The sequence below is a fragment of the Terrapene carolina genome, unplaced genomic scaffold, assembly GCF_002925995.2.
Source record: "Terrapene carolina triunguis isolate 2854851 unplaced genomic scaffold, T_m_triunguis-2.0 Scaffold193, whole genome shotgun sequence".
In the NCBI taxonomy this organism is placed as follows: domain Eukaryota; kingdom Metazoa; phylum Chordata; order Testudines; family Emydidae; genus Terrapene; species Terrapene triunguis.
Genome location: NW_020664544.1, coordinates 9,701,003 through 9,723,939, shown reverse-complemented (window position 1 = coordinate 9,723,939; position 22,937 = coordinate 9,701,003). Strand labels below are relative to the sequence as shown.

Sequence of the window (22,937 nt, the reverse complement as noted above, 5' to 3'; positions counted from 1 at the left end):
TGCATTGACTTCCAAGGGGCATTGAGATGGTAGGTGCACAAAGCCAATTGGCTTTATGGCACAAGGATGTCAGCGGGAGACAATCCACCAGATCCTCAGCTGGTGTAAATCAAGGGAGCTTCGTTGATTCACACCTGCGGAGGATCTGGCCCATTTTCAGGTATCTAAAAGGGTGTCATAAGGAGGAGGGAGAAAACTTGTTCACCTTAGCCTCTAAGGATAGAACAAGAAGCAATGGGCTTAAACTGCAGCAAGGGAGGTCTAGGTTGGACATTAGGAAAAAGTTCCTAACTGTCAGGGTGGTTAAACACTGGAATAAATTGCCTAGGGAGGTTGTGGAATCTCCATCTCTGGAGATATTTAAAAGTAGGTTAGATAAATGTCTATCAGGGATGGTCTAGACAGTATTTGGTCCTGCCATGCTGGCAGGGGACTGGACTCGATGACCTCTCGAGGTCCCTTCCAGTCCTAGAATCTATGAATCTATGAATTGTGTCTAATAGTTGGAGAGAGGGAGCTAGGGTTCCTGGGAAGTGCTGAGCGAAGCTTTTTGGGCAAAACAATTTATTCACCAAAAAACCACAGATTGGGGTCGACTGAAATACTTCAAGACTTCGTGGCAAATTCGGCAAGTTATTTCAGTCACGGGGGGGGGGGGGGTGAATTCTGAAAAAATCTAAAGGTTTTCACTTTTTGTTTAGAATTTTATTTCAATTTTATTTAAAAAAAAAAAAAACACACAAATGAAACCAAACTTTTCGTTCAAGCTGAACTGAAGTTTTGTCAACGTTTTTGGTTCACCGAAACCCTTTTTCCTTTTTATTTGGTTCTGCCACTGATCCGAAAACGCAGCCATACGCGCCGCTCAGCTCCTGCGTTCTGCTGCTCCCTTTCTGTGGGACCGTGGGCAAAAGGCTACATCTTTCTGGCCCTCATGTCCCCATCTCAAAAGGAGGAGGATAAAACACTTGAATATCATTTTTCACCTATAGAGTGTCAAGCCACCTTACGGGAGTAAAGCTGCATTACTGCCGTTGTGTAGAACAGTATCTGCAGAGATGTATTGTTTCCGTCTAGTAACGTCTAGAGATCCCAGCCAAGATGGGGCTCTCTTGTGCAGGGCACTAGACAAACCCACACAATGAGTCACTAACAGCTCTAGGAACAGAATCCAGGAGTCCTGACTCCCGAGCCAGTGCGCTATCCGCTCTTCCACACTGCCGACCTCAGGGGGTTATTGAAGTGTTGATGAGTGGTCTAGTGGATGGAGTACTGCACGGACCCTCAGGAAGCCAGGCTCTATTTTGGGCCCTGCCGTGTGACCGTCCCCTCCCTGTGCCTCGGTTTCCCCATCTCTAAAAAGATGGTAATAATGCTGAGCTCCTTTGTAAAATACTTGGCGCTCTACTGATGAAAAGTACTAGATAAGAGTCAGGTATTATTATTACTGCTCAAGCAGCACAACAGGATAAAGTTTGGAATAGCAGTTTTTGGACACTCTAAAGCCCACAAGAGGAGAGGTTGTTCCAGGCTTAGTCTTAAGTAACATACAGGAGCTGACTCAAGAAGTGACAGCAGCTGAGCTGCTAAGTAAGAGAGACCACAATATAATTCACACAAGAACAAGGGGACAGTCAACAAAATGAGAAGAGGAGAAATTTTAAGATGAGTAAAAGGACGTTTTCACCTTCTGTGTTGTTAGACTGTGGAACTCACTGCCACAGGAAGTTGTGGAGGCCAAGAACCTAACAAGACTGAACAAGAGACTGGACATTCATATGGATAGCAAGAAGATCCAGAGTTGTTATAATCAGCTTTTGTGGCCTGCATCATGCGGGAGGTCAGACTAGATGACCATAATGGTCCCTTCTGACCTTTAAGTCTATGAGTCTATGTTTTGGAAGGGATATTAGATCTTGTGCTTCAAGACTGAAGCCAATCTGTATTAGGGCCCAAGATGAGACCTAATGTAGGGAGCAGACTATCCCACATCTGCTACTGTACAGTTCTGACCACTTCCTCTGAAGCATCTGGCACTGGCCACGGTGGAAAGATCCTGGGCTAGATTGACTTTGGATCTGATCCAGTCTGGCTAAAAAAGAGTAAAGTGCCGTTGTTATTTATTAGAGTTATGTAACTTCGGTATAAGAAATTCAGTGTTTCTCCAATTTCCTACTGGAAAAATACATTTGGGGGGAGGGGAGGTTTGTCTGATTTTCTTTTTTAAATGACAGAAGATTTAAAAAGAAGGTGAAGTTTTAGTTTCACGAAGTCTGCGGTGATTCATGTTTTTTAAATGTTACGGCAAATGGATGTTTAAAAACGTACGGGGACGGGCACATGTTTCTGGCGTTACGTTACGCCGTGGTGATCCTGGTGCTTTCGATCCCCCAAAGGGAGCTGCATGCACTCAATGGGGAGTTTATGTCAAATTTGCAGATGGTGTGTGCCAACTTTTTCCAAAATGCCCAGGCCCAGCTTTTCAAGCACTCTCCACCCACGTGCTCTGTGTTTGCGGCGTGCACCTTACACTCAGAGCGCAGCGCAATTAGGTTTGGTACCAAGATCCTGCAGGAGTTTGCTCCACAGCCTTGGGCTGGCTGCACCGCTCGATTGCTCTGTGTCCCCTGAGGGGGTCGCGAACACCCTGCTCTTCCCCTATTGCAAAGGGGAGCAATCCCAGTTGGCTGGGAGAGGCGGCCCAGTATGGAATTGGGGGGAGGGGGGGAATACAGAAATGATTGAAAACCCCCATACCAGTAAGGACACTGCAAGCCGCGCTGCGTGCTAGGCAGCAGGGGCGCTGTGCCGTCCACGCTCTTGACCTTCCCCTGCGTTGGGGAGCTACAGTACTTCTCTCCACGGTTGCTTCCCCGCAGGATTCACCAAACTTGCCTGCCCATGTTCGGCTACAAACACGTCCTGACGCTCACGGACGAGGTGACCCGCTTCAACGAGGAGGTGCGCAAGCAGAGTGTCTCGCGGAACCGCGACGCGCCCGAAGGGGGGTTCGATGCCATCATCCAAGCGACCGTCTGTGACGTAAGAGCTCTGGCCCGGGGCGGAGAAGGGTCACCAGGCGGGATGCTGTAGGTTGGATATCTCGCAGCGCGGTGAGGCCAGCGGGACGTGCAGCGAGAGCAGGTGTGAGGTGCAGGGGGTTGAACGCTGAACATAGGAATTGGCAGGCTGGGTCAGAACAGAACAGTCTCTGGGACCAGTGCCAGATGCTTCAGAGGAAGGGGCATGGAACCCCAGCATGGACCATGGAATAACCTGCCCATCAGGGGAAATTCTTCCTGACCCCAAGGCTGCTCATGCCCTGAAGCATCAGGGTGTCTCCTTTATTAATTTGCATCCCTTCCTAATCATATCCCATGTTTAGGAGTAGCCCATACTTCCTTGCTGGCTTGCCCCTGGTGCTGGTCACCCCTGGGAGCTCCAGGTACCAGAGCTCAGGCAGTAACAGTAATTATGATGTCCAGCAGTGCTAAGGTATAGAAAAGGCTGGGAACCCGCTCCTGTGTTTTGCTGCAGGAGCAGATCGGCTGGAGGAACGATGCTAGTCACCTGCTGGTCTTCACGACAGATGCCAAGACCCACATCGCTCTGGACGGGAGGCTGGCTGGGATCGTCCAGCCGAACGACGGGCAGTGCCACATTGACAAGGATAATCTCTACTCGGCCTCCACCACGCTGGTAAACGCAGGGCCCTGCCTGCGGGTCGGGGGGAGGGAAGCGGGTCCCTGTGGAACGCGGGAAGCTTGCGCACGAGAGCACGCAGATACATATGTGTGCATACCTCTGTGTGTAAACGCAGGTGTGTGTGTAGTTGTGTGTACACACGTGGATGTTCATGGCCCACGTGTGTGCACCTCTGTACATGTAAGACAGTAAAGGGAGGATGTGTGCTGATCGCAGGGCTCCCCCAGCCATGTCCTGGGGGAACAACCTGTGGGATTGGAACATCCCTACCCCACATGGGACGGCAGCAGGCTGCTGAGGGCAGACAGAGCTCCAGCCTCCGGGGAAGGGAGGGGAATACAGGCCAGGGCCTGGTGAGACGTATTGTGCAGTGGGACTGGGGGGGGTGGTATTCGATGTCTCAGCACCTGCTGCGCCCGCGGAAGCGCCAGCCCCCAAGGCCTGACCACTCGTTTCTCTCCCCAGGACTATCCCTCGCTGGGCCTGATGACTGAGAAACTCTCCCAGAAAAACATCAACTTGATCTTTGCCGTGACGCAGGGCGTGGTTGGCCTCTATAAGGTGACTGCTCCACGCTGGCGTCCTGGATGCCCCGCCCAGAGCCCAGGAAGCTCCGCCCCCAATGGCAGCTCCCTCCCCTCCCCTCCCCAGCACCTGAAGAGCTCCGCACACCCAGGGCCACCCCAACACTCTAGACATTCGCAGGCAGGCCCCAGGGCCAGGCCGCCTCGAGCCACCCATGGCCGATGAAAGGAGACGCTGCGGCTGCCCACAATCTGCTCCCATTCGCGATCCCCTCCCAGGCCTTTAATGACCCTCAGCTCTCCACTCGGGCCTGACCAGAGTCACCCAGCAAGACCGCAGCTGAGCCGGGAACAGAGCCCAGCTGTCCGGGCTCCCAGGCCAGCGCTCTGGCCATGGCCTCGCCCTGTCTGTGGTTGCAAACACGCCCCCCGCAGCGGTTTAACCCCCGCCCCGGTACACGCTGGGCCACGTGGCAATTGCCGGGTTGATGCCCCGGCAGAGCGGCCGCGCTCCACAGAGCTAGCGATCCGAGCTTAGCGCCAGGCCTTGGTACCGAACCTCTGGCTGTGTGTGTTCTTGCCAGAACTACAGCGAGCTGATTCCCGGCACCACTGTGGGGACCCTGTCCAGCGACTCCAGCAACGTCCTGCAGCTCATTCTGGAGTCCTATGGGGTGAGTGTGAGCAGCAGGGACGCCATGGCCCCGGGGCAAACCTGGGGCAGCCTAGGGCATCTCCCAGGGCCGCTGCCTGCAGCAGTTTTGGGGGGTTCCTACCGGGGTCTCCTCACTTGAGAGGAGCCTCATGTCGGAAGCAGAGCAAAATGGGGGGTGCTTCCGCAGGATCTCAGCCCTTAAAGAGGGACATGCACTTCCCCCCCACGCTCCAGCCCCGAGCAGCCCAGAGACACTCGCCAGCTGTTTGTGCCCTGAGCAGCCTCCCCGGTTCCAGCTGTGAACATCTGCCTTAGCGATGCACAGAGGAAGTGAGGTCATCCCATTCCCCATCTTGTCCCCTTCCCCTTGGCAGCCGCTTCTTCCCCTCCTCCCGGCAGACAGGCCGGCCCTCTGGCTGATGCCTCGGCGACAGAGGAAGGACCTCTGGCTAGCGAGCCTTTTCCCAAGCGCACCTCGGGGACGTGCGCTGAGCTCGCTGCTCTAGGAGCGCCTCCCTCTCTCCCTAGCAGGTCACCGGTTCCGATCCAGCCCAGGGCGGCAGCTGAGGAAAGTTGTCACCATGTGACAGCTGCTTGGTGACCCCTGGGAGATGGAGCCGGCTGGCCCTCTCTGCGTCTCCAGAGGCCTGCATCTCTGCGCTGGGTACTGGTGCGAGCTCCCCACTCCCAGGGCTCGGCTGCCTCCTCTCGATGCCCTTTCCTAAGTGCGGGGCGTGCGCTGTTCCTCCCTCCCTCCAGAAAATCCGCTCCAAGGTGGAGCTGGAGGTTCGAGACCTGCCCGAGGAGCTGTCCCTCTCCTTCAACGCCACCTGCCTCAACAACGAGGTCATTCAGGGACTCAAGTCCTGCGTGGGCCTCAAGATAGGAGACACGGTGAGTCTTGCCAGCTGGCGGCCGGCTGGGAGGGGGATCCCGCTGCAGGAGCCGGCCCAGCGCCCTGGGATCATCCCCAGCCTCTGCCCCTGTGGGAGAAGGGATGGCTCAGTGGTTTGAGCATTGGCCTCCTAAACCCAGAGTTGTGAGTTCAATCCTTGAGGGGGCCATTTAGGGATCTGGGGTAAAAATCTGTTTGGGGATTGGTCCTGCTTTGAGCAGGCAGTGGGACTAGATGATCTCCTGAGGTCCCTTCCAACTCCGATATTCTATGATTCTATGAAGGTCACAGGCATGTAGTGTCTTCCGGGGCAGGGCTCGGCTGGGACAAATACAAAAGGGGATGCTGTATCGAGCCTGCGGGTCTCTCCGAATGGCTCGCTGCCAGCCTGGGCTGCCCCATGTCACCAGGCAGCGTCGGTTCGAACGTGCCTGGAAGGGACTGGCTGACGGCTCCGGGTCTCAGGCCTTGCAGCCAGGTGACCCCAGCTGTGCTTGGAGCAGCCCGGCCTGAATCGAACCCCGGCTGCTTCCCTCCCCAGGTGAGCTTCAGCATCGAGGCCAAGGTGCGGGGCTGCCCCCAGCAGCAGCAGAAATCCTTCACCATCAAGCCGGTGGGTTTCAAGGACAGCCTGACGGTGCTGGTGAACTTCGAGTGCAACTGCAGCTGCCAGGAGCACGCCCAGCCCGACAGCCCCGCCTGCCACCAAGGCAACGGCACCTTCGAGTGCGGCGTGTGCCGCTGCTCCCCGGGCCGGCTGGGCTCCCGCTGCGAGTGCTCCGAGGAGGAGTACAGCCCCACGCAGCAGGACAACTGCAGCCCTGGCGCGGGGCAGCCCCTGTGCAGCCAGCGGGGCGAGTGCCTCTGCGGCCAGTGCGTCTGCCACGCCAGCGACTTCGGCAAGGTGACCGGCAAGTACTGCGAGTGCGACGACTTCTCCTGCGTCCGCTTCAAGGGCGAGATGTGCTCGGGTGAGTGGTGCGAAGGGGAGCTCGGAGGGGTGTGGGGTTCCCTAGGCCGTGATCTCCCCATCTGGGTCAGCACTGAGCCGGTGCTGGGTCTAAGATGCCGGGAATCCTCCAAGATCTGACGGCAGCGCCGTGAAGGAAAAGGGGGGTTCGCTCTGATTGTATTCCAGCTTGTGTTATTCCACACGGGCTGCCTAAAATTCCTCCATCGGTGTAGTTGGCTGCGGGATGTTTGTTGTTGTACCGTGCTGTGTAGCAGGTGCCAGGTCCCCTCCCCAGAGGTGGCTGCATTTCAATGGTGTGGCATGAGGAATGCCTGAGGAGACCCCTTGCCACAGGGCAGGCTGGCTCCCGTCGCCATGCTCCCCCTTCTTGAGCCAGTTGGGTTAACGCCGCATCTGTTTCTTTCCCTCGCCGCTTCTCACGGAAGCAGCCAAGCCAAGCTGTGCAGAGTTCACGGCGGGAGCAGGCGGCGGGCCTGACTCAGAACAGCATGTCCTGAAAGGGGGCCAGCGAGCCCCTGCCCTGTTCCCCTCCGCGCAGGCTCCCTGAATGCCGGGAGATGCACACACCGCTCACTCCAGAAAGAGCCCCCGGCCGTTCCCTGGCCCGTTCCATCCGCATGTTCAAACCGATCACATCCCCAGGGGGCAGCCACTTGACCCTGCAGCCATCAGCACTCAGAGATGCCCCCAAATCCCCTAAGAGGCCTTACCCCCTGCCAGGCACCTGGCCCTAGGGCGCAGACCTTGGGGGTTCCCATAAGATCCCTGGGGGCTGGTCTTTGTCTGAACCACCCTGCATGGGAGAGATTCTGCCTTAGGGCTTTGCAGCCTGCTCCCGGGCTCCCCTTCACCGCCCCCCCCCGTCCCCCCCCCCCCCCCCCCCCCGGCCCCTGCTGAGCCCCCCCCCCGGCCAGATTCCCCACTGCGCTCCTGTCCCTGGCACACCCAGCGCCCCTGTTGCTTTCTGCCTCCCTTGGGGCCTCCTTATCTGCAGTTATTATGATGCTTAGCTTGCCCCAGCAGTGGAGGCGGGAGGGGCGGGCCTGTTTTTCCCTAGTGAGCCCTCCAGATCCTCTGGGGTGACTCACCGTGATAAGGACTGGCTCCCCTACCCCCCCCAGTGTAATCTGGGCCGGTTTGTCACACGCTTCCCTAGCTGTTGTGCAATGCAGTGGCTCCGGATGTTTGGCCTGAGATGGGGCCAAGCTGGTTATCAGGACAATGACAAATTGATGACACCCAACAAACAAACAAGCCATGGGGGGAAGGGGGTGAGCGGGCGGTTTATCACCCAGACAGGGATCTGTCATTGTGGGGGAGAGGGTGGCAGCATCAAAGCCCCATAGAGGGCGGGGGCGAGGGGGCAGCCTACAGAGGGCCTGCTCTCCGTCACACTGCTGTCAATCCGGAGTCACTCTAGTAGGGGCCGAGAAGTTAACGATCAGCGTCGGGACCTTTCTTCGGAGCTGAAAGGCTCCTGGGTGGGGCTGGTCCGTATCTCACATTCCTCCACCTCCCCCACGCTCTCGGTGCCTGTTGTGAAATTAAAATGGGGGCGAGAGGGAAGTTTATACTAACGTCCTTCTCCCGGATGCCTCGTGCCAGCTCCCGGGCACCTGTCGGGCTACGTCTGCACCCCCGCAGCTTCACCATCCTCCCTCCATCCAGACCCACTGCACCCGCTGCTCTTCCAGCCTGGGGTTCCCTACACGTTATTCTACTGATGCCCCTCAATGCTGACCACTGCCCCCACCCCCGCAATCCAGCCCCAGCCTGCCCACCCATAGCTCTCCTGAGGTCTGTCTGGCCACTTTTCCTCTGACTCATCCCTAGTTTCCCATTCTCTAAAAAGTGACACATTCAGTCTCTCCGGCAGCGATGCTGCGCCCGGGGCTGAGCGGGAACTGGAGCCACGGACGGTTTTCCCAAGGAAAGCCGAACCCAGGGGCTGCGGTCCGGCTCCCAACCGCGGCGACCGGCAGAATTCCCCAGTGCTCCAATGAGGGCAGGGGCCGGGTCGGCTTCGCTGTGGGTCCAACACTCCAGCTAGGTTCGCTGGGATCTTTGGGGCCCGCGAGCCAAACAGCCCCAGGCTCGGAGAGGATTTGAACCTGGGTCTCAAGGAACTTGGGTCTGTTTCTGGAGCAGCCCGACCCAAGGAGAGGCCCTAGGACTTAGAGGTCAGGGGAGGAAGTGAGCAAGAGTCAGGATTTCCAGCCAAGCCTCTCTTTCGCTTTCTAGGCTCATTCCAAACAGACAGAGAAAACCCCCGTGGCCCAAACTCGGCCTCCCGCCATCCCCGGGGCTGCGGGCCAGGATAAGGGGGCAAAGCTGCTGGTGGGGACTGGAATAGCAGAGGGTGGCGCCGGTCAAGATGGTGGTGCATTGGCAGAGCCGTGCGGGGCGGTCAGGACTGATGGGTCCTGGCAGAGCTGAGGCTGGGGTGAAGAGAAACTGCCCCAGCCTGGATTAGCCCCTCGCTATCCCAAGGCCCCAGGCAAACCTAGGTGTGCGGCCTGGGCTCACACCTCACGCCCTTGCGTTCGCCCGCAGGCCATGGGCAGTGCAACTGTGGGGACTGCCTGTGCGACTCGGACTGGACCGGGGACTATTGCAACTGCACGACCCGCACCGACACCTGCATGTCCGGCAACGGCCTGGTGTGCAGCGGGCACGGGCTCTGCCAGTGCGGGAAATGCGAGTGCACCCAGGCCGGCGCCTATGGGGACACCTGCGAGAAGTGCCCCACCTGCCCCGACGCCTGCACCATCAAGAAGTGAGTGGGGCTGGGGGGCAGAGCGGGCGCTGCTCGCTTGGGTTCCGGGCTGCGGGGATCTCGGCAGGTGGCGCTGGCATGGGCTCAGTGCATGGGTCCGGCTGGCACCTCATTGGGAAGGGTCTGCGCTGAGCTGTAGACGTTGTGGGATACTGTGACTGCAATCTAGGGGGAGTGGGGGGCAGGTTTGCGAGACCCTGATGCCAAGAGGCGGCCGATCTTCCAGCGTGAAATCAGGGTGGATGCAGGGCAAAGGGTCGCTCCTGCGTGGGAGGGTCAGAATCAGGGTCCCCCTCCCTAGGGGAAGCCTCCCACGCACCCAGGGGCTTGGCACGAGGCAGGGTCGAGACCAGTGGCCGTGTCAGGGGCCAGGCCCCATCGGGGAGCACAGGGGATCCCCACTGGGAATGGAGGTGCTGGGAAGCAGGGACATAGGATAGGGGAACAATGTGAAGCAGTTGGGGTGATTGGGGGGGCCCCTTCTCCCCTCCCCTTCTCCATTTGGCAGGGCTACTTCAGGGACCCTGCGGGAGCCCCCAGCTGAGAGTCTGATTTTTGAGCCCCAAACCTAAAGGCTTCCCAGGGAGCCCTGGAGCTGCACGTAGCATCCCCTGATGATCCTGTCCTTCGTCGCTCTTTCCTCCTCCTCCTCCTCAGGGAATGTGTGGAGTGTAAGAAGTTCGAGAGGGGGACGCTGATGGAGCAGCAAACCTGCAGCCGCACCTGCCGTGACGAGATCAAGCCGGTGCAGGAACTCGGTGAGCCAGGGAGGAGCTGGGCTCTCAGCCGGGACCTCGGACGTCGGCTGCTCGGTGCTGAGCCGAGAACGCCCGGCAGGGTGGTGGATCATCGGCGTTTGTTGCCCCAAGTGCTGGGGGTGGCGGGGGGAGCAGCGTACGGCAGAGAAACAAACTGCTGGATGCTAGCAGCGAGATCTTTGGGAGCCGGAGCTTCCCCTTTGATTCAGAGCCAGGAAACCGGAGCCAGAATCCGAACCTCCCCCTCCGCATGCCCCAGGCAGAGGCCACCCGCTGCAGGGCCCGAAAGACGAGATGCTAAAGGCTGAGCGTTCCTGGGGTGACTCACTTGGGCTGTACAGAGACACCCCACCCCACCCCCGTGAGGTATAAATGTGTGCCAGTTGGTTGGTAAGCCTGCCGGCAGGCGAGCTAAACTGGGCACTCGGACACTGAGTGTCGCTAGCACCCGTTAGCCTCACCTGACCTCCAATTGGCCACCTGCCTAATGCAGCCGGAGCTCAGCGCCCTGCCCGCCGAGCATCGTCCCGCCCCGCGTGGCCAGCCCCAGCCTCCTTTCCCGGGGCGCTGGCCAGGAAAGCGAATACAGAACTGGGGCCCCATCCCACTCCTGTCGAGCTCCGTGGGAGGTGGGCCCTGCCATCCATAAGAGCAGGATCAGGACCTGGTGGATGCCCCTTGAGATTTCACACCGTGCTCGGACACGCCCGGCCAGCGCCAGGATCCTGGGGCCCACGCAGCAGCGGCCGCTCTGAGCAGCGGGTCCGGGGCTATCGGTAACAACCCCAGTGCTGAGGTGCGGGAAGGGGATCTCATGGCAGGGTTCAGCTCCTGTTTTAGCCTAGGACCTTCTTCCTCGTTTAGACAAAGCCTGCGGGGGAACTCGCAGACCCGGCCCCAGCTTCGCTGTCTGCCCAGCGGGGCAGCGTCTGCGTAACCCCCCTGGGGCGCACGGCTTGGGCTGACGGCCTCTCCTTCGCCCCCCACAGGTGACTCGGGTAAAGACGCGGTGAACTGCACCTACAAGGATGAGAACGACTGCGTGGTGCGGTTTCAGTACTATGAGGACTCCAGCGGGAAATCCATCCTTTACGTCATCGAGGAGCCAGGTGAGACAGGGAGCGAGCGACGGCCCAGGAGGGTCAGCCCCCGGGCTGGCTCCGCTCCTGCCGCTGGGAGCGGAGATATGCAGCCAGGCGTCCCGGAGGAGCCCAGCTGCTGCATGGGATCTCTGCAGGGCAGGTCGGCTGCCCTTGGCTCTGTCCAGCCTGGACAGCTGCTTCCTCTCCGGGCGGGTGTCTAGCCTGTAATCATAGGGCGGGACGGCAGCTTGAGCCGCCCGCGTTTGAATCCCGCTAGCGGTGAAGCTGCGGAGCCCAGGGTGCCGGGCGGGTTTGTACAGCTCCGGACCCAAGCTGCTTTCACGCCCTGTGATCACAGGCCGGACATGCCCTGGGAGTACACAGTAGCTAGGCCAGGGATAATAGGCAGGGTGTGAATTTCAGCCCAGACTTATTCCATATGGTGGGGGGAGGTTTATGGCACACTGCAGGGACAGGACCTGAGCTGCTGGGGTGTAGGTTTCCTGCTCCCCTTTCTTCCTTGAACCCATCCCCTGCCACTCACTGTCTCCCGGTGCGGCCAGTGGGAATTCACCCGGGAATCGGGGAGGAGTTGGCATCTGGTGCCCCGGTGGCTGCTCCATTGGTTGTCCAACTCCTCTGGGGGCTCCTTTCTCTCCCCGCCTGCTGCCTTCTCCCCCTTTTGATTAATTCTCTGTCTTGCATCTGCCCTTTATCCTAATCCACTTCTGAGACCCCCCCGCTTCACCCTTGGCCAGGAGACAGAGGTCCCCGGCTCATGACGGAGTTGGAGACAGGCCCAGATCGAGCCCACCAGCCAAGATCTGAATTCAGGGGGCCACCAGCAAATGGGCGATCGTCCCCGACGGGTTCTCTGGGGAGGTGGGGCATGGCACACGGGGGGCTGCTTAGGAAATCTCCCCATGGCTGGGTGATGTGGATTTAATTTCTAAAGGCAACAGGCATGCTAATGCATAAAGCAGGAGCCAGGGGGTCAGGACGGCTAGGTTCTAGTATTATTTATATGACAGTAGTGCCTAACAGAGGGGTGTGCACACATACACACACACACACAGCTAGACCACGTTGTTACCCAATGCTGACTATGAGCATGCTCAGACTCCTAATGCGGCTGGGGGGTGTTGGGAAATCCCAGGGACTAGCGCCAACCAATTACCCCCATTACGTGCCAGCATCCGCACGGCGGGTGGCAAACAGCCTTTCCTTGCCCTAGGGGCTACAGGCACTTCTGTGGTCGGACTCTTCCCTGGCTGTTTTCGGAGGCTGAATATGATGATCTGAAACGATTCTGCCTCGTGTCTGGCAGCCCTGGCTCAGGAGCGACTTCGGGCCAGAGTAGCTGGAGCCCGGGTGGGCTCTGGTGTCTGTCACCCAGCTGTAAGCCTCCATGCTTCGCGCCGCCGGGAGAGCGAGACCTGTCCCCTTGCGTTCGGCAAATGCGACCGAAACACGAGGAACAGAACAAAGAACCTCTGTGGACACAATAGGGCGACCAGACAGCAAATGTGAAAAATCAGGACAGGGGGTGGGGGAGTAACAGGAGCCTATATAAGAAAAAGACCCAAAAATCGGGACTGTCCTTATAAAATCGGGACATCTGGTCACCCTAGGACACGATCCATTTCCTCCTCCAGACCCTGTTCATACAGACTGGCCCCATGTAATGAGTTCAGGTCCGTCAGCTTCCCCAGACGTCCGTTGGGGGTGGAAGGTCTTGGCACCTCTCAGGGTTTGGTCCCCCTTGGGCTCTGCTGCGGCCTCAGCGCGACCAGCCCCTGGGGGATCCTGGCTGACCGGCCTCAGGCCAAGAGAACGGCTTGGCGGGAGCAGTCTGCAGGTTAGACCAGCCGCGGGGGCTGCCCGAACGTACACCAGGGAGCAGGATTTGAAGCCGCCGTTTGCCTGTCCTGGCTGGTGCGGCTCAGCCGCAGGGCCTGAGCGTCTGAGAGGGCTGAGGGAGAACGTGACTGGATTGTTTCACGCCATTCAGCACAGGGACTTCCTGTCTCCATCTCCCTGGGCTGCTGCTTTGCTCAGCCTTCCCTGCAGCCGGCGTGGGCGGCAGAGACCCTGCACGGCCCTGCCTTGTCTCCACCGCTCAGGACAGTGGGCGCCCGGCGGGGGGCCGTGCTCGGTAGAGACCTCGCCCTGGGCAGAGAACGCCAGGGGCTCCCTAGCTTTGCACTGACCCCTCTGCACTGCAGCGTAATCTGGGGGAGCCTCGGGGCTCTTTCGGCCCCAGCCTTGGGCATGGATAGAAGCAGGCTGTCCCCTGTACGGAAGGGGTATAACACCACGCCCCATGCAGATCCCATTGTTGGGGGGCCACCAGCACCCCAAGCTTTGCCCCGAGCGCCTTGGAAAGCAGAGGCAGGAAAGCAGCCGCCAGGTGTAATTGCTGGCAGGCTGCCGAGGGCCGGGCTGGGCCCCGCGGGCCTGACAGACAGGAGGGCAAAGGTGGCTCAGGTTTGTTTGGGTTGCACGCCGCGTCAGAGGCTGGGGGAGCGGGTGTGTCCCCTCCTCCGTCAGACACGGACGCACCCAGGAGGTATTCGCAGACGCCGGCTCAGGACGGGGGAGTGCGGAGCAGAGCCAACCTGCCCGGTGCGGGGGAGAGAGTTTCAGACAGATCGAAACACGAGCAAAGCCACAAGACGAGCAAAGCAGCCTGTCTGGGGGTGTTAGACGCCAGGGAACTCCTCCTACCCAGCCCTGGAGCCCTTCGTTCCCCAAGGGGAGCAGGGGCCAGGCAGCGGATGTCCTCTGCGATCGCCAGCTGCCTCGCCCATCGGGCGTGTGGAGGAAAGCAGGTTAACGAGAGGGGACCGGCTGGCTCGAGGACAGGGGAGATCCCAGCCCAATGTACGACCTGGCCCCTGTTCTCAGAGCATCAGGGCACCTCCCAGTCTGTACCGCGGTCGCCCTCCCAGCACCCCGGGAGGCAGGGCGCGGGTCCCCATTACAGTCAGGGCAGGGAGCCCCAGAGAGGCTCAGGGACCTGCAGGATGTCCCCGCTGCCGCAGGCTGTGCCCCTTACATTTCTAGCTGCGTGATGTGAAGCCAGCGTAAGACACGTGGGAACATCCAGGCTTTGGCCCAAGGTTGTATAGGTCTGTAGTGGAGCAAGGGCTTCAGCCCTGGTCTCCCAGGTCGAAGGCTCATGCCATAGTCCTTGGGGCATCCCTCCTCTCCAGGGAAGGCTGTCAGACACCCACTTCCTGGGCAGCAGCGGCTGTCAGGTGCCCTAGGGGCAGTGAGGGATGCCCCCTCGACATCAAGCACTGCACCGCTGGCACTGACTGCAAGGGAGTTACCCGCATTCGCCGGCCCTGGCACTGGAAGGCCAGGCAGGGTCAGAGGCGGGCAGTGCCCACTCAGCAGTAGCACGAGCTCAGCTGTCATCTGTGTCTGGTTCCCGCTGGCTTTGCACAAAGCTTCCCGGCGCCCCGCCCGGACTCTCTGTCTGGGAATCTCAGCCCTCTGAAGGCGTGGCCCCCTGGACCCCATCATGGAGTGCCCTGGCCCTGCAGACGCGTCGGCTGGGGCGTTCAAAGGGAGCGAGGGTGCATGGCAGGGGGATTTGGGTGCTCAAGCCCCTTTGAAAACCTCACCTGTCGGCCCAAGAATAACTCAGTGGAGCTGCTCATGTGCTTCAGTGCCGGACCCAGCCCTGCATGTGGGCGAAATGCTGCCCTCTAGTAGCACAGGATAAGAGACCCGCTACTGCTGCTGGCCGAAGGCGTTCTCCTGTCGCTTAGCTGCGTGAGGGAGCGGCAGTAGATGCGCCGGGTTACGCAGGGAATGGCCGAGCACTAATTCCCTCCTTCCCTTGCCAGACTGTCCCAAGGGGCCCGACATCCTGATGGTTCTGCTCCTGGTGGCGGGGGCCATCCTGCTCATCGGCCTGGTCGCCCTCCTCATCTGGAAGCTCCTGATCACCGTCCACGACCGGCGGGAGTTCGCCAAGTTCGAGGAAGAGAGGGCGCGGGCTAAATGGGACACGGTAAGGGTCAGGTGGGCAGCCTGCTCCTCTCCCACCATCACGGTGTGTTGGGGTGACTGCGCTCGGCTGCCGCGCCCCGCTCCCCTCTGTTGGGGGCGACGTGTGGGATTCAGGCAGGAACCCAAATGCCCTGGGGATCTGGACCTGGCGGGTCAGAGGGGACCTGGGTAGGCGCGGGGAAGCCAGGAGATGCTCTGGCAGGAAGGGTGCTGGGAGGGGAAGATCAAGGGCCGTGGGGAGGGAGAACATGCCAGTCAGCAGGGCTGCACGTGTGCAGGAGAGAATGTCCCAGCAGCCTGCCCCGTTCCCTGAGCGCTCGTCCCCAGCACGTCCTTCTGACTCACTCTCCTCCTGCTTTTCCATCCCTGTGCACGGCCTGGCCCGGCCGGAAAGGCTGAGACACGGAGTGCGGGGAATTCGGCACCAAAGGGGGAGGGGGGCGACTGGGTCTGTGGAAGGTCATTTCTCTCGCCCCGCCCGGGCAAGGTTAGAGGCAGCTCTGCACCTCTCCGGGGGCCCCCAGCAGGGCACGAGCGACTGATGAAATTCTTAGGCCCCGTTCTTTGAAATATAGCGGTGCTGATAACAGTGATACTGTCCACCTTGACTAGAGCCGGACTCTGGGCAAAACTCACAGCCCACAGCGCTGACCTGCTACCCCAGCCCTGAGCTTCCCACACCCAGCTCTGCCAGCGCCCCTCAATCCCGACCCACAGCCCCCTGCTATCCCAGCCCCGGGCTCCCCACACCCAGCTCTGCCAGTGCACCTCAATCCCGACCCACAGCCCCCCGCTATCCCGGCCCCGGGCTCCCCATCCCCAGCTCTGCCAGTGCCCCTCAATCCCGACCCACAGCCCCCTGCTACCCCAGCCCTGAGCTCCCTAACCCAGCTCTGCCAGTGCCCCTCAATCCCGACCCACAGCCCCCTGCTATCCCAGCCCTGGGCTCCCCACACCCAGCTCTGCCAGTGCCCCTCAATCCCGACCCACAGCCCCCCGCTATCCCGGCCCCGGGCTCCCCACCCCCAGCTCTGCCAGTGCCCCTCAATCCCGACCCACAGCCCCCTGCTACCCCAGCCCTGAGCTCCCTACCCCCAGCTCTGCCGGTGCCCCTCAATCCTGCCCTGCAGCCCCCTATCCTGCCCTGGGCTCCCCACACCCAGCTCTGCCCGTGCCCCTCAGTGCTGGCGTGCAGCCCTTGATCCCTTCCAGGCAGACGCAGTCCTTTTTGAACTGGGTGGCGAAGTGGAGAAATGTCCCTGAGGGCGAGGCTTTGGCATTCTCTTTGGTTGAGCCCTAGGGGGGATTTGAACTGGTGGGGAGAGGCTGCTGCAGCCTGGCCCCTGTCTGTTGGCACACAGGCACTAGAACGCAGCATCAGAGAGTGAGGGGGAACCTGGGTCGTCCTCTCCATTTGAAATGACCCAGCCCGTTTCTTACCAGTGTGTGGGGTCACATGCGCCAACTTTTGTTGGCGCCGGTGGAAGCTCGCGCCCCCGGCCCTGCCCCGACTCTGCCCCCTCCCCGCCCCATTGGATCCCTCCCCAAATCCCCGCCTTGGCCCCGCCTCTTCCCCAAGCGTGCCGCATTCCTCCTCCTTCTCCCCCCTCCCTCCCAGGCTTGTGTAAAACAGCTGTTTAGTGGCACAAGCACTGGGAGGGAGAGGGGAGAAGCAGGACGCGGCAGCCCGCTCAGGGGAGGAGGCGGAGGTGAGCTGGGGTCGTGGGGTCGTGGAGCTGCCGGTGGGTGCTCCAGCGCCGGAGCACCCACGGAGTCGGCGCCTATGCGTGGGGTCAGGAGGCCTCGGTTTCCCCATCTATAAAGGGGAGATGATGCTATTTACCTTCCCCGGGTGCTTTGCGGCCTGCTGGTGAGCAGGGCTGTGTGACACGATGTCCGTTGTGTTTCTGTTACAGGCCAACAACCCCTTATACAAAGGCGCCACCTCCACCTTCACTAACATCACGTACCGCGGGAATTCGTAAGGAGGCCCGCCTTCCCCTCCCCCGGCGCCGGCCCTGGGACCCGCTCCGGAACGAGGACAGTTCCTGTTTACAGAAGAGCCGGCGTGGGCGCGTCCGTGTAATTTAATGACAATCCCAAGGACCTGGTGTCCATGTCACTCCACTGTATCGCAGGGCTGGGCCTCTCCAGCCACGCCACTGTCCCGTCGCTACCTCGGTGTGCCCGGGAGTGGACCCGGCCTGCCCTTCTGCACACGGAATAAGGAGAAGCCGGCCTCGCCGCAGCGGGCGTGTGGGCCAGCCCGCGGGGACTGGGAGCTCCCTTCGAGATGGGACTGTTCGTGGCTGAGTCTGACGCAGGATGGATGAGAACAGCCCGACCTCAGCCCGTCTCCCTGCCTTTCTCCAGCCCGCAAGGAAAAACTCTGAACGGCCGCCGGGGGGGCCCCGCTTGGCCAGGAGTCCCTGGCCCGGCTGCTTCCCAGGAAGATAGAAACCACGTGACCCCCGAGAAAGCCCTGGCCAGGCCGGGTGCTGCTTCCTTGCCCCTCACCGCCCCCCACATTTGTACACAAAGCAGATGATTGTAGCATGGGCTCTGCCAGTGCCCCTGCTGGGCCGAGGCCCCTGTGTCAGTTCTCACCCCTGTGACGCAGGGGAGCACAAGGGGGTGTGACACCAGCTCCCCCCGGACGTGCCCCACCCCAGCCTAGATCTACCAGGATTTCCAACCCACAGCAAGTAGCTGACACACCTGGTGTATCACACAGGGCCACTCAGGTTTCCCCCCCCGTGCCTCGGTTTCCCCCTCTGTACCATGATGCTGATGCGCCTTTGCAATCCAGCGCTGGGACGTGCTATCTAGTGGTCATGCAAAGAAATGAATAAGGGGTGCTCCAGCCACTAGCGTGGGGCCAAATTCCCCCCAGGTGTCACTGCAAGGAAGCGGGACACTGGGGAATTGGCCCCTGGGACACAACCTCTTCTCTCTGTCCCTGGACCAGCAGCCAAAGATTGGGGAGAGCTTCCAGGCACAGCTCCGCTTTAGCTACTGTACGCTCCCTTTGGAGTCTAGACTACGTCAGCCCAGGCTAGTCACAAGGAGCCCCCCTGACTTCCCAGAGGCACCCGCAGGGGAATGGGGGTGGGGCTCTGATGCCAGCTGGGAACAAGGGTAAGATCCCGAGGGCTGGGGAGAGGAGGGGAGTTTGGGTCTGTCTCCTACACGGCGCAAACTCCAGAACTGATCACAAATGAGCCCAGGGCCCAACTGAGATCGGCCCAACCTCAGACTTTTCATACGGCACCAAATAAAAAAGTTTTGCACTAACGAGGGCTTCCGAGCGTGTCTGGTCTTTAGCTGCAGGCTGTGGGGGCAGCGCCTGGCGACAGCGGGAATGGCTGGCATCTCCTGGGGGCGGCTGCGGGCAGCAGCGAGCGCTGGGTGAATAATGGATTTGGCGGGCGCTGGCAATTTCAAAAAGGCAGGGAAAAAATAGTTTTTGGTCCGACAGTGAATTTGTTGACGGTTTCAGCAAATCGGAATGTGGGAGGGGAATGGGTTTGGATTGCACAAGATGTTTTTGTTTCGACCAAATCAAAACAACCGGGGCCAATTTAAAAAAATTAATTTAAAGGAAATTTGGCACTGAAAAGTTGGGGATGGTTTGTTTCTGTCAGAGCCCCGATGCACACTGCTCCCTGCAGCCGCTTGCCTCTTTATTAGTGGCTGGGGAAGCCCCAGTCAGGGATCAGGCTCCTTCTGGCCCCGGGCCGGATGAACGAAAAGCCCCGGGGTGCAAAGAGAAGGGAAGCACAAGGTGGGCGGGGATTCGCCTGCTCCTGCCATGCCAGGCTGCAGCCGGCTTCTGGCCCCTCTAACAAGTGCGACTCCAGATTCAAATGCTCTAAACTTTGGGGCAGATCCACAGGGGACATTCGGCCCGTGCTCTGGCCTGCAGGAACTGGTATCTCGGCTGAGCGTTACGTGCCAGGACGGTGGGGACATCTAGTGGCCACTTAGGGCCGTGAGGGGCAGGTTTTGAGACTGCAGTTTGGAAAGCCTGCTTCTCGGTTGGGGAGATCGTTGACCCTCCCTCTTCTTTCGTGCACGAGCAATCCGGGCATTAACAAGGTTGACGTTTAAAAGCTTCGATTCTGGGGGACACACAGCAGCAGCTGCCGAGAGGGGCTGCCAGGCTGCACCCCCGGGTGCCAGACCAAGCCAAGCCCTGGCAGTGAGGGTCTGGCTGCACCCAGTCCAATTGCCCTGGTGTTCTCTGCAGCAAGCGGCCTGTGATGGAGAGGATGGAGCGCCGAGAAGAGTGAAACGGGTGTAGATGCTGAGGCAATGTTACGTGCTGAGTTTCCCCTTCTTGCACTGACCCGCCGTTCTGCCTTCTCAGGCCTGGGCAGAAAACATAACACGGAGTTAAACCGCAGCGCAATTGTCTGAACACCCTGAGCGGAGGCCTTAACAGTCCCCACTCGGCTTCAGAACGAGTCCTGCGCAGGGACTTCGGAAACAAACACATAATGTACACAGACTACGTTGTAAATAGCACTTGGACCCCTTCCACGGCCCTTTTAAACAACAGCTACCGGGCAGGGAATCTACTGGCAGCCTGCCTCGCTGTGTTACTCTGACCTATCTCCAGGCACGGTTTCAGCATACCATCTCCACATCTCGGCTTTAGCAAACCAATTCCCATGGGCTCTTCTGTCAGAGGGGAGTTCCCCGTCTCCGTGTGTGGCCATGCCCGGGGGCGGGGGCCACTAGGACTTTTCAGAGCCGGGGAAGAGGGGCAGCCTGGGGACCCCCAAAGCGATCAGCATCCCAGCCAGGGGGTTAGCAGCTGACTGGTCTCCTCATTAGTTGCTGATGAAACAAACCTGTAGCCTGTGTCAAAGCAGTACAGGGACTAGGACCCACGCTACGCAGCATGTCTCTTGAGCCTGTGTCAATCAGCCGCTGGGTCCACGGGCACTCTCTTTAGCGGTTACAGTTATAACTTCTCCACCCCAGGCTGTGCTGGGCCGCTCCCTGATAGTGACGGTCTGGAACCCGCAAGACGGCTTACCCTCAATGAGCACTGCACAGCTTTGGAAACAGCTAGTCTGCGTAGCAGAATGGGGGGGGAGGGATAGCTCAGTGGTTTGAGCATTGGCCTGCTAAACCCAGGGTTGTGAGTTCAATCCTTGAGAGGGCCACTTAGGGATCTGGGGCAAAATTAGTACTTGGTCCTGCTAGTGAAGGCAGGGGGCTGGACTTGATGACCTTTCAAGGTCCCTTCCAGTTCTAGGAGATAGGATATCTCTATATATTTAAATCATGATGGGGGAAACGGAGTTAGCTGGGTAATTATGGGACGGAGCCATGCTTCCCCTGCCCCCCCAGCTCCTGTTTGCTCAATGGGAGTTTCCCCACTCTCTCACACACTCCGTTGGGCTGCAGTTAAAGAAAGCAGCCAGTGCCCAGCCTGCAGTCCTGTGAGTAGATTTCTCTCTGGTGAGCGGCCTGGCCCCTTTACAAAACTGGCACTAAGGGAAAACCTGAGAATTGCAACAGCTGGAGGCGGTTCATGCAGAGAACGAGGAGTGGCAGCCGTCTAGTCAGCAATTGGGCCGCTGTTGTTTTGCAAATGAGACTTTAGATAAGGACACTCAGGGAACAATTTTCCTTGGGGGCTGTGGCAGTAAAACCTGAGGAGTGTGTCACCCCCTCGCAAAGCAGGAGATAGCAGGTTGCCAAGCAGTCCTGTGCGGCCTGTCTCAGCTCAGGGTGTAGCAGAGCTAACAGCACAAACTGAATACTGCTCAGGTGGAAATGCCCTCCAGGCTGTGCTGCAGGGGAGATTGGCTGGGACTGTGTCTAATGAGACGTCAGGCCCCAGGGCTGGCGAAGGGAAATTGAACCTGGCTCGGGGCAATGTACAATTAGCAACATGGAAGCAGCAGTGATTTGCAGGGATAATCACACTGACTCAATCAACCAGCTGCAAGGGATGGGGCGGGGGGGTGCTCCGCCGTGGAGGATTTTCTCCTGCAGCCGTTTGTACGTTTCCAGTGGCATAAATGCCCCCAAGACTTAGTCAAAAAAGACAAGGGTGACTATCAAACAGCATCTCAAGGCCAGGAGGGGAGAGCCCAAAGGAGCGGAGGCCAGGGAAGAAAGCAGAGGGCATTTTAGCTGGCGCGGGGGCGGCACAGCCTAAAAGGGAAGCGAGTGGGACCTGATGAAGTACCACCAGCAGAGTTCAATAATCTGTCAGTACCAATAGAAGTAGCTACAGGGCCGTCAGCAACTGTGATCAGTGGGCATGTGGCCTGTTGGTGGCACGGCTGTTGTTCTGACTGGCAGGGGGCTGGTAACCAGGTTTCTGGGTGTTCCCAGAAGGGGGTCGAGGGAATAGCCAGGAGGCCAGAGCGGGAGAGGGAAGCCCACCCATCCACGGAGGATGAGCCCTCGTCCTTGTCCCACAAAGGAGAGCTGCCCCTTTCAGCGCCGTCTGGGCACCCCCAGGGTCCTTTCGTTGGCCGCCCGCCTCACTCCTCGTGCGGGGATGGATCTATCACTGCCTGCTGGGGGAGACTGAGCGGGGACCCCGGGGAGCTGCTGAGCTGGGAAGCTTTCTCTGCAATCGCCCCGGCGGCTCGGAGCCAGATCCGAGCCCCGCTCCAGCTGCTTGGGGTGCCCTGGCCATGCAAAGCTGGCCAGCTTCCAGGCATCTCCCCAGGAATGACACACCAGGCTCTGCGCCAGTGCCCAGCCCAGCCCCTGGGGTAAGGGGTGTTTTGGGGTGAACACGGGGACCAGCGGGAGTGGCCACAACTTCCAACAGATCCTGTCTGTTGGAAAGGCCCCTGGGGCCACGGTGCAGCGAGGTGTAGATCGGACAGCCCTGAGGCTGCACTGCCTTGCTCCCAGGCTCAGGTCAGTAAGAAGAGGGCAGAGCCCTAGAGCCCAGCTGGACACAGCCCGGCCGGGCACCAGGATCTGCCCCTCCAGCTTCTCTTCTCTCTGTCACCCGGCACACTGTGACATCAGGCCGGAACAGTGACATCAGGGAGCCAGGTTGGACCCTGCCCTGGTCCAGAGCCCCGACGGCCCAGGGCCCCTGCACGGAGCCAAAGCGGATGTCATTTTCATGATCTTGTGGCAGGTGAGTCGGCCTTGGGGCATCCGCCCAGCCCTGCCACACGGTGCCAGCCGTGCCCCTCACCCCGCCTGGCCAGTGCCCCCCTCTGATAGTCTGCTTTCAGCCACCCGGTCTAGGGCAGGCTCTTGCTCAGGAGGGTGCGTGCCAGGCCAAGCAGCTCCGGGAAGGTAAGTTGGGTTCTTGCTCGTAAACCCAGGGTGAGTTTGGTGCTAAAGGTTTACACGTGGACCTGTGGATTTGGGCCTTGTCCGTTCTCCCAAGGAGAGCTGAGGAGCTGAGGTCAATCAGGAGTGAGGGGCCTGGGCAAAGCTGCGCGTGAGGACTCAGAACTGGAACAGTTTGGGTGCAGCGGGTCAGGATTGAGGAGCACCAGCAGAGCTGGGTGTGGGGAGCCCAGGGCTGGGATAGCGGGGGGCTGTGGGT

The 22,937-nt window shown here is 59.8% G+C and overlaps 1 protein-coding gene across 1 annotated transcript in view; it reads left to right on the top strand.

The window, feature by feature from the left end:
• ITGB3 (integrin subunit beta 3) overlaps positions 1-18,668 on the top strand; it is a 40,508-nt gene extending 21,840 nt beyond the window's left edge. The window contains exons 5-15 of the mRNA XM_026654792.2: positions 2,880-3,042; positions 3,538-3,699; positions 4,171-4,266; positions 4,814-4,903; positions 5,644-5,778; positions 6,321-6,750; positions 9,306-9,528; positions 10,186-10,286; positions 11,276-11,395; positions 15,226-15,392; positions 17,308-18,668. Coding sequence (XP_026510577.1) covers positions 2,880-3,042; positions 3,538-3,699; positions 4,171-4,266; positions 4,814-4,903; positions 5,644-5,778; positions 6,321-6,750; positions 9,306-9,528; positions 10,186-10,286; positions 11,276-11,395; positions 15,226-15,392; positions 17,308-17,376 — 1,756 coding nt within the window. The 3' untranslated portion in view covers positions 17,377-18,668. The remainder of the gene's footprint in view (positions 1-2,879; positions 3,043-3,537; positions 3,700-4,170; positions 4,267-4,813; positions 4,904-5,643; positions 5,779-6,320; positions 6,751-9,305; positions 9,529-10,185; positions 10,287-11,275; positions 11,396-15,225; positions 15,393-17,307) is intronic.
• The last annotated feature ends 4,269 nt before the right edge of the window (positions 18,669-22,937 follow it).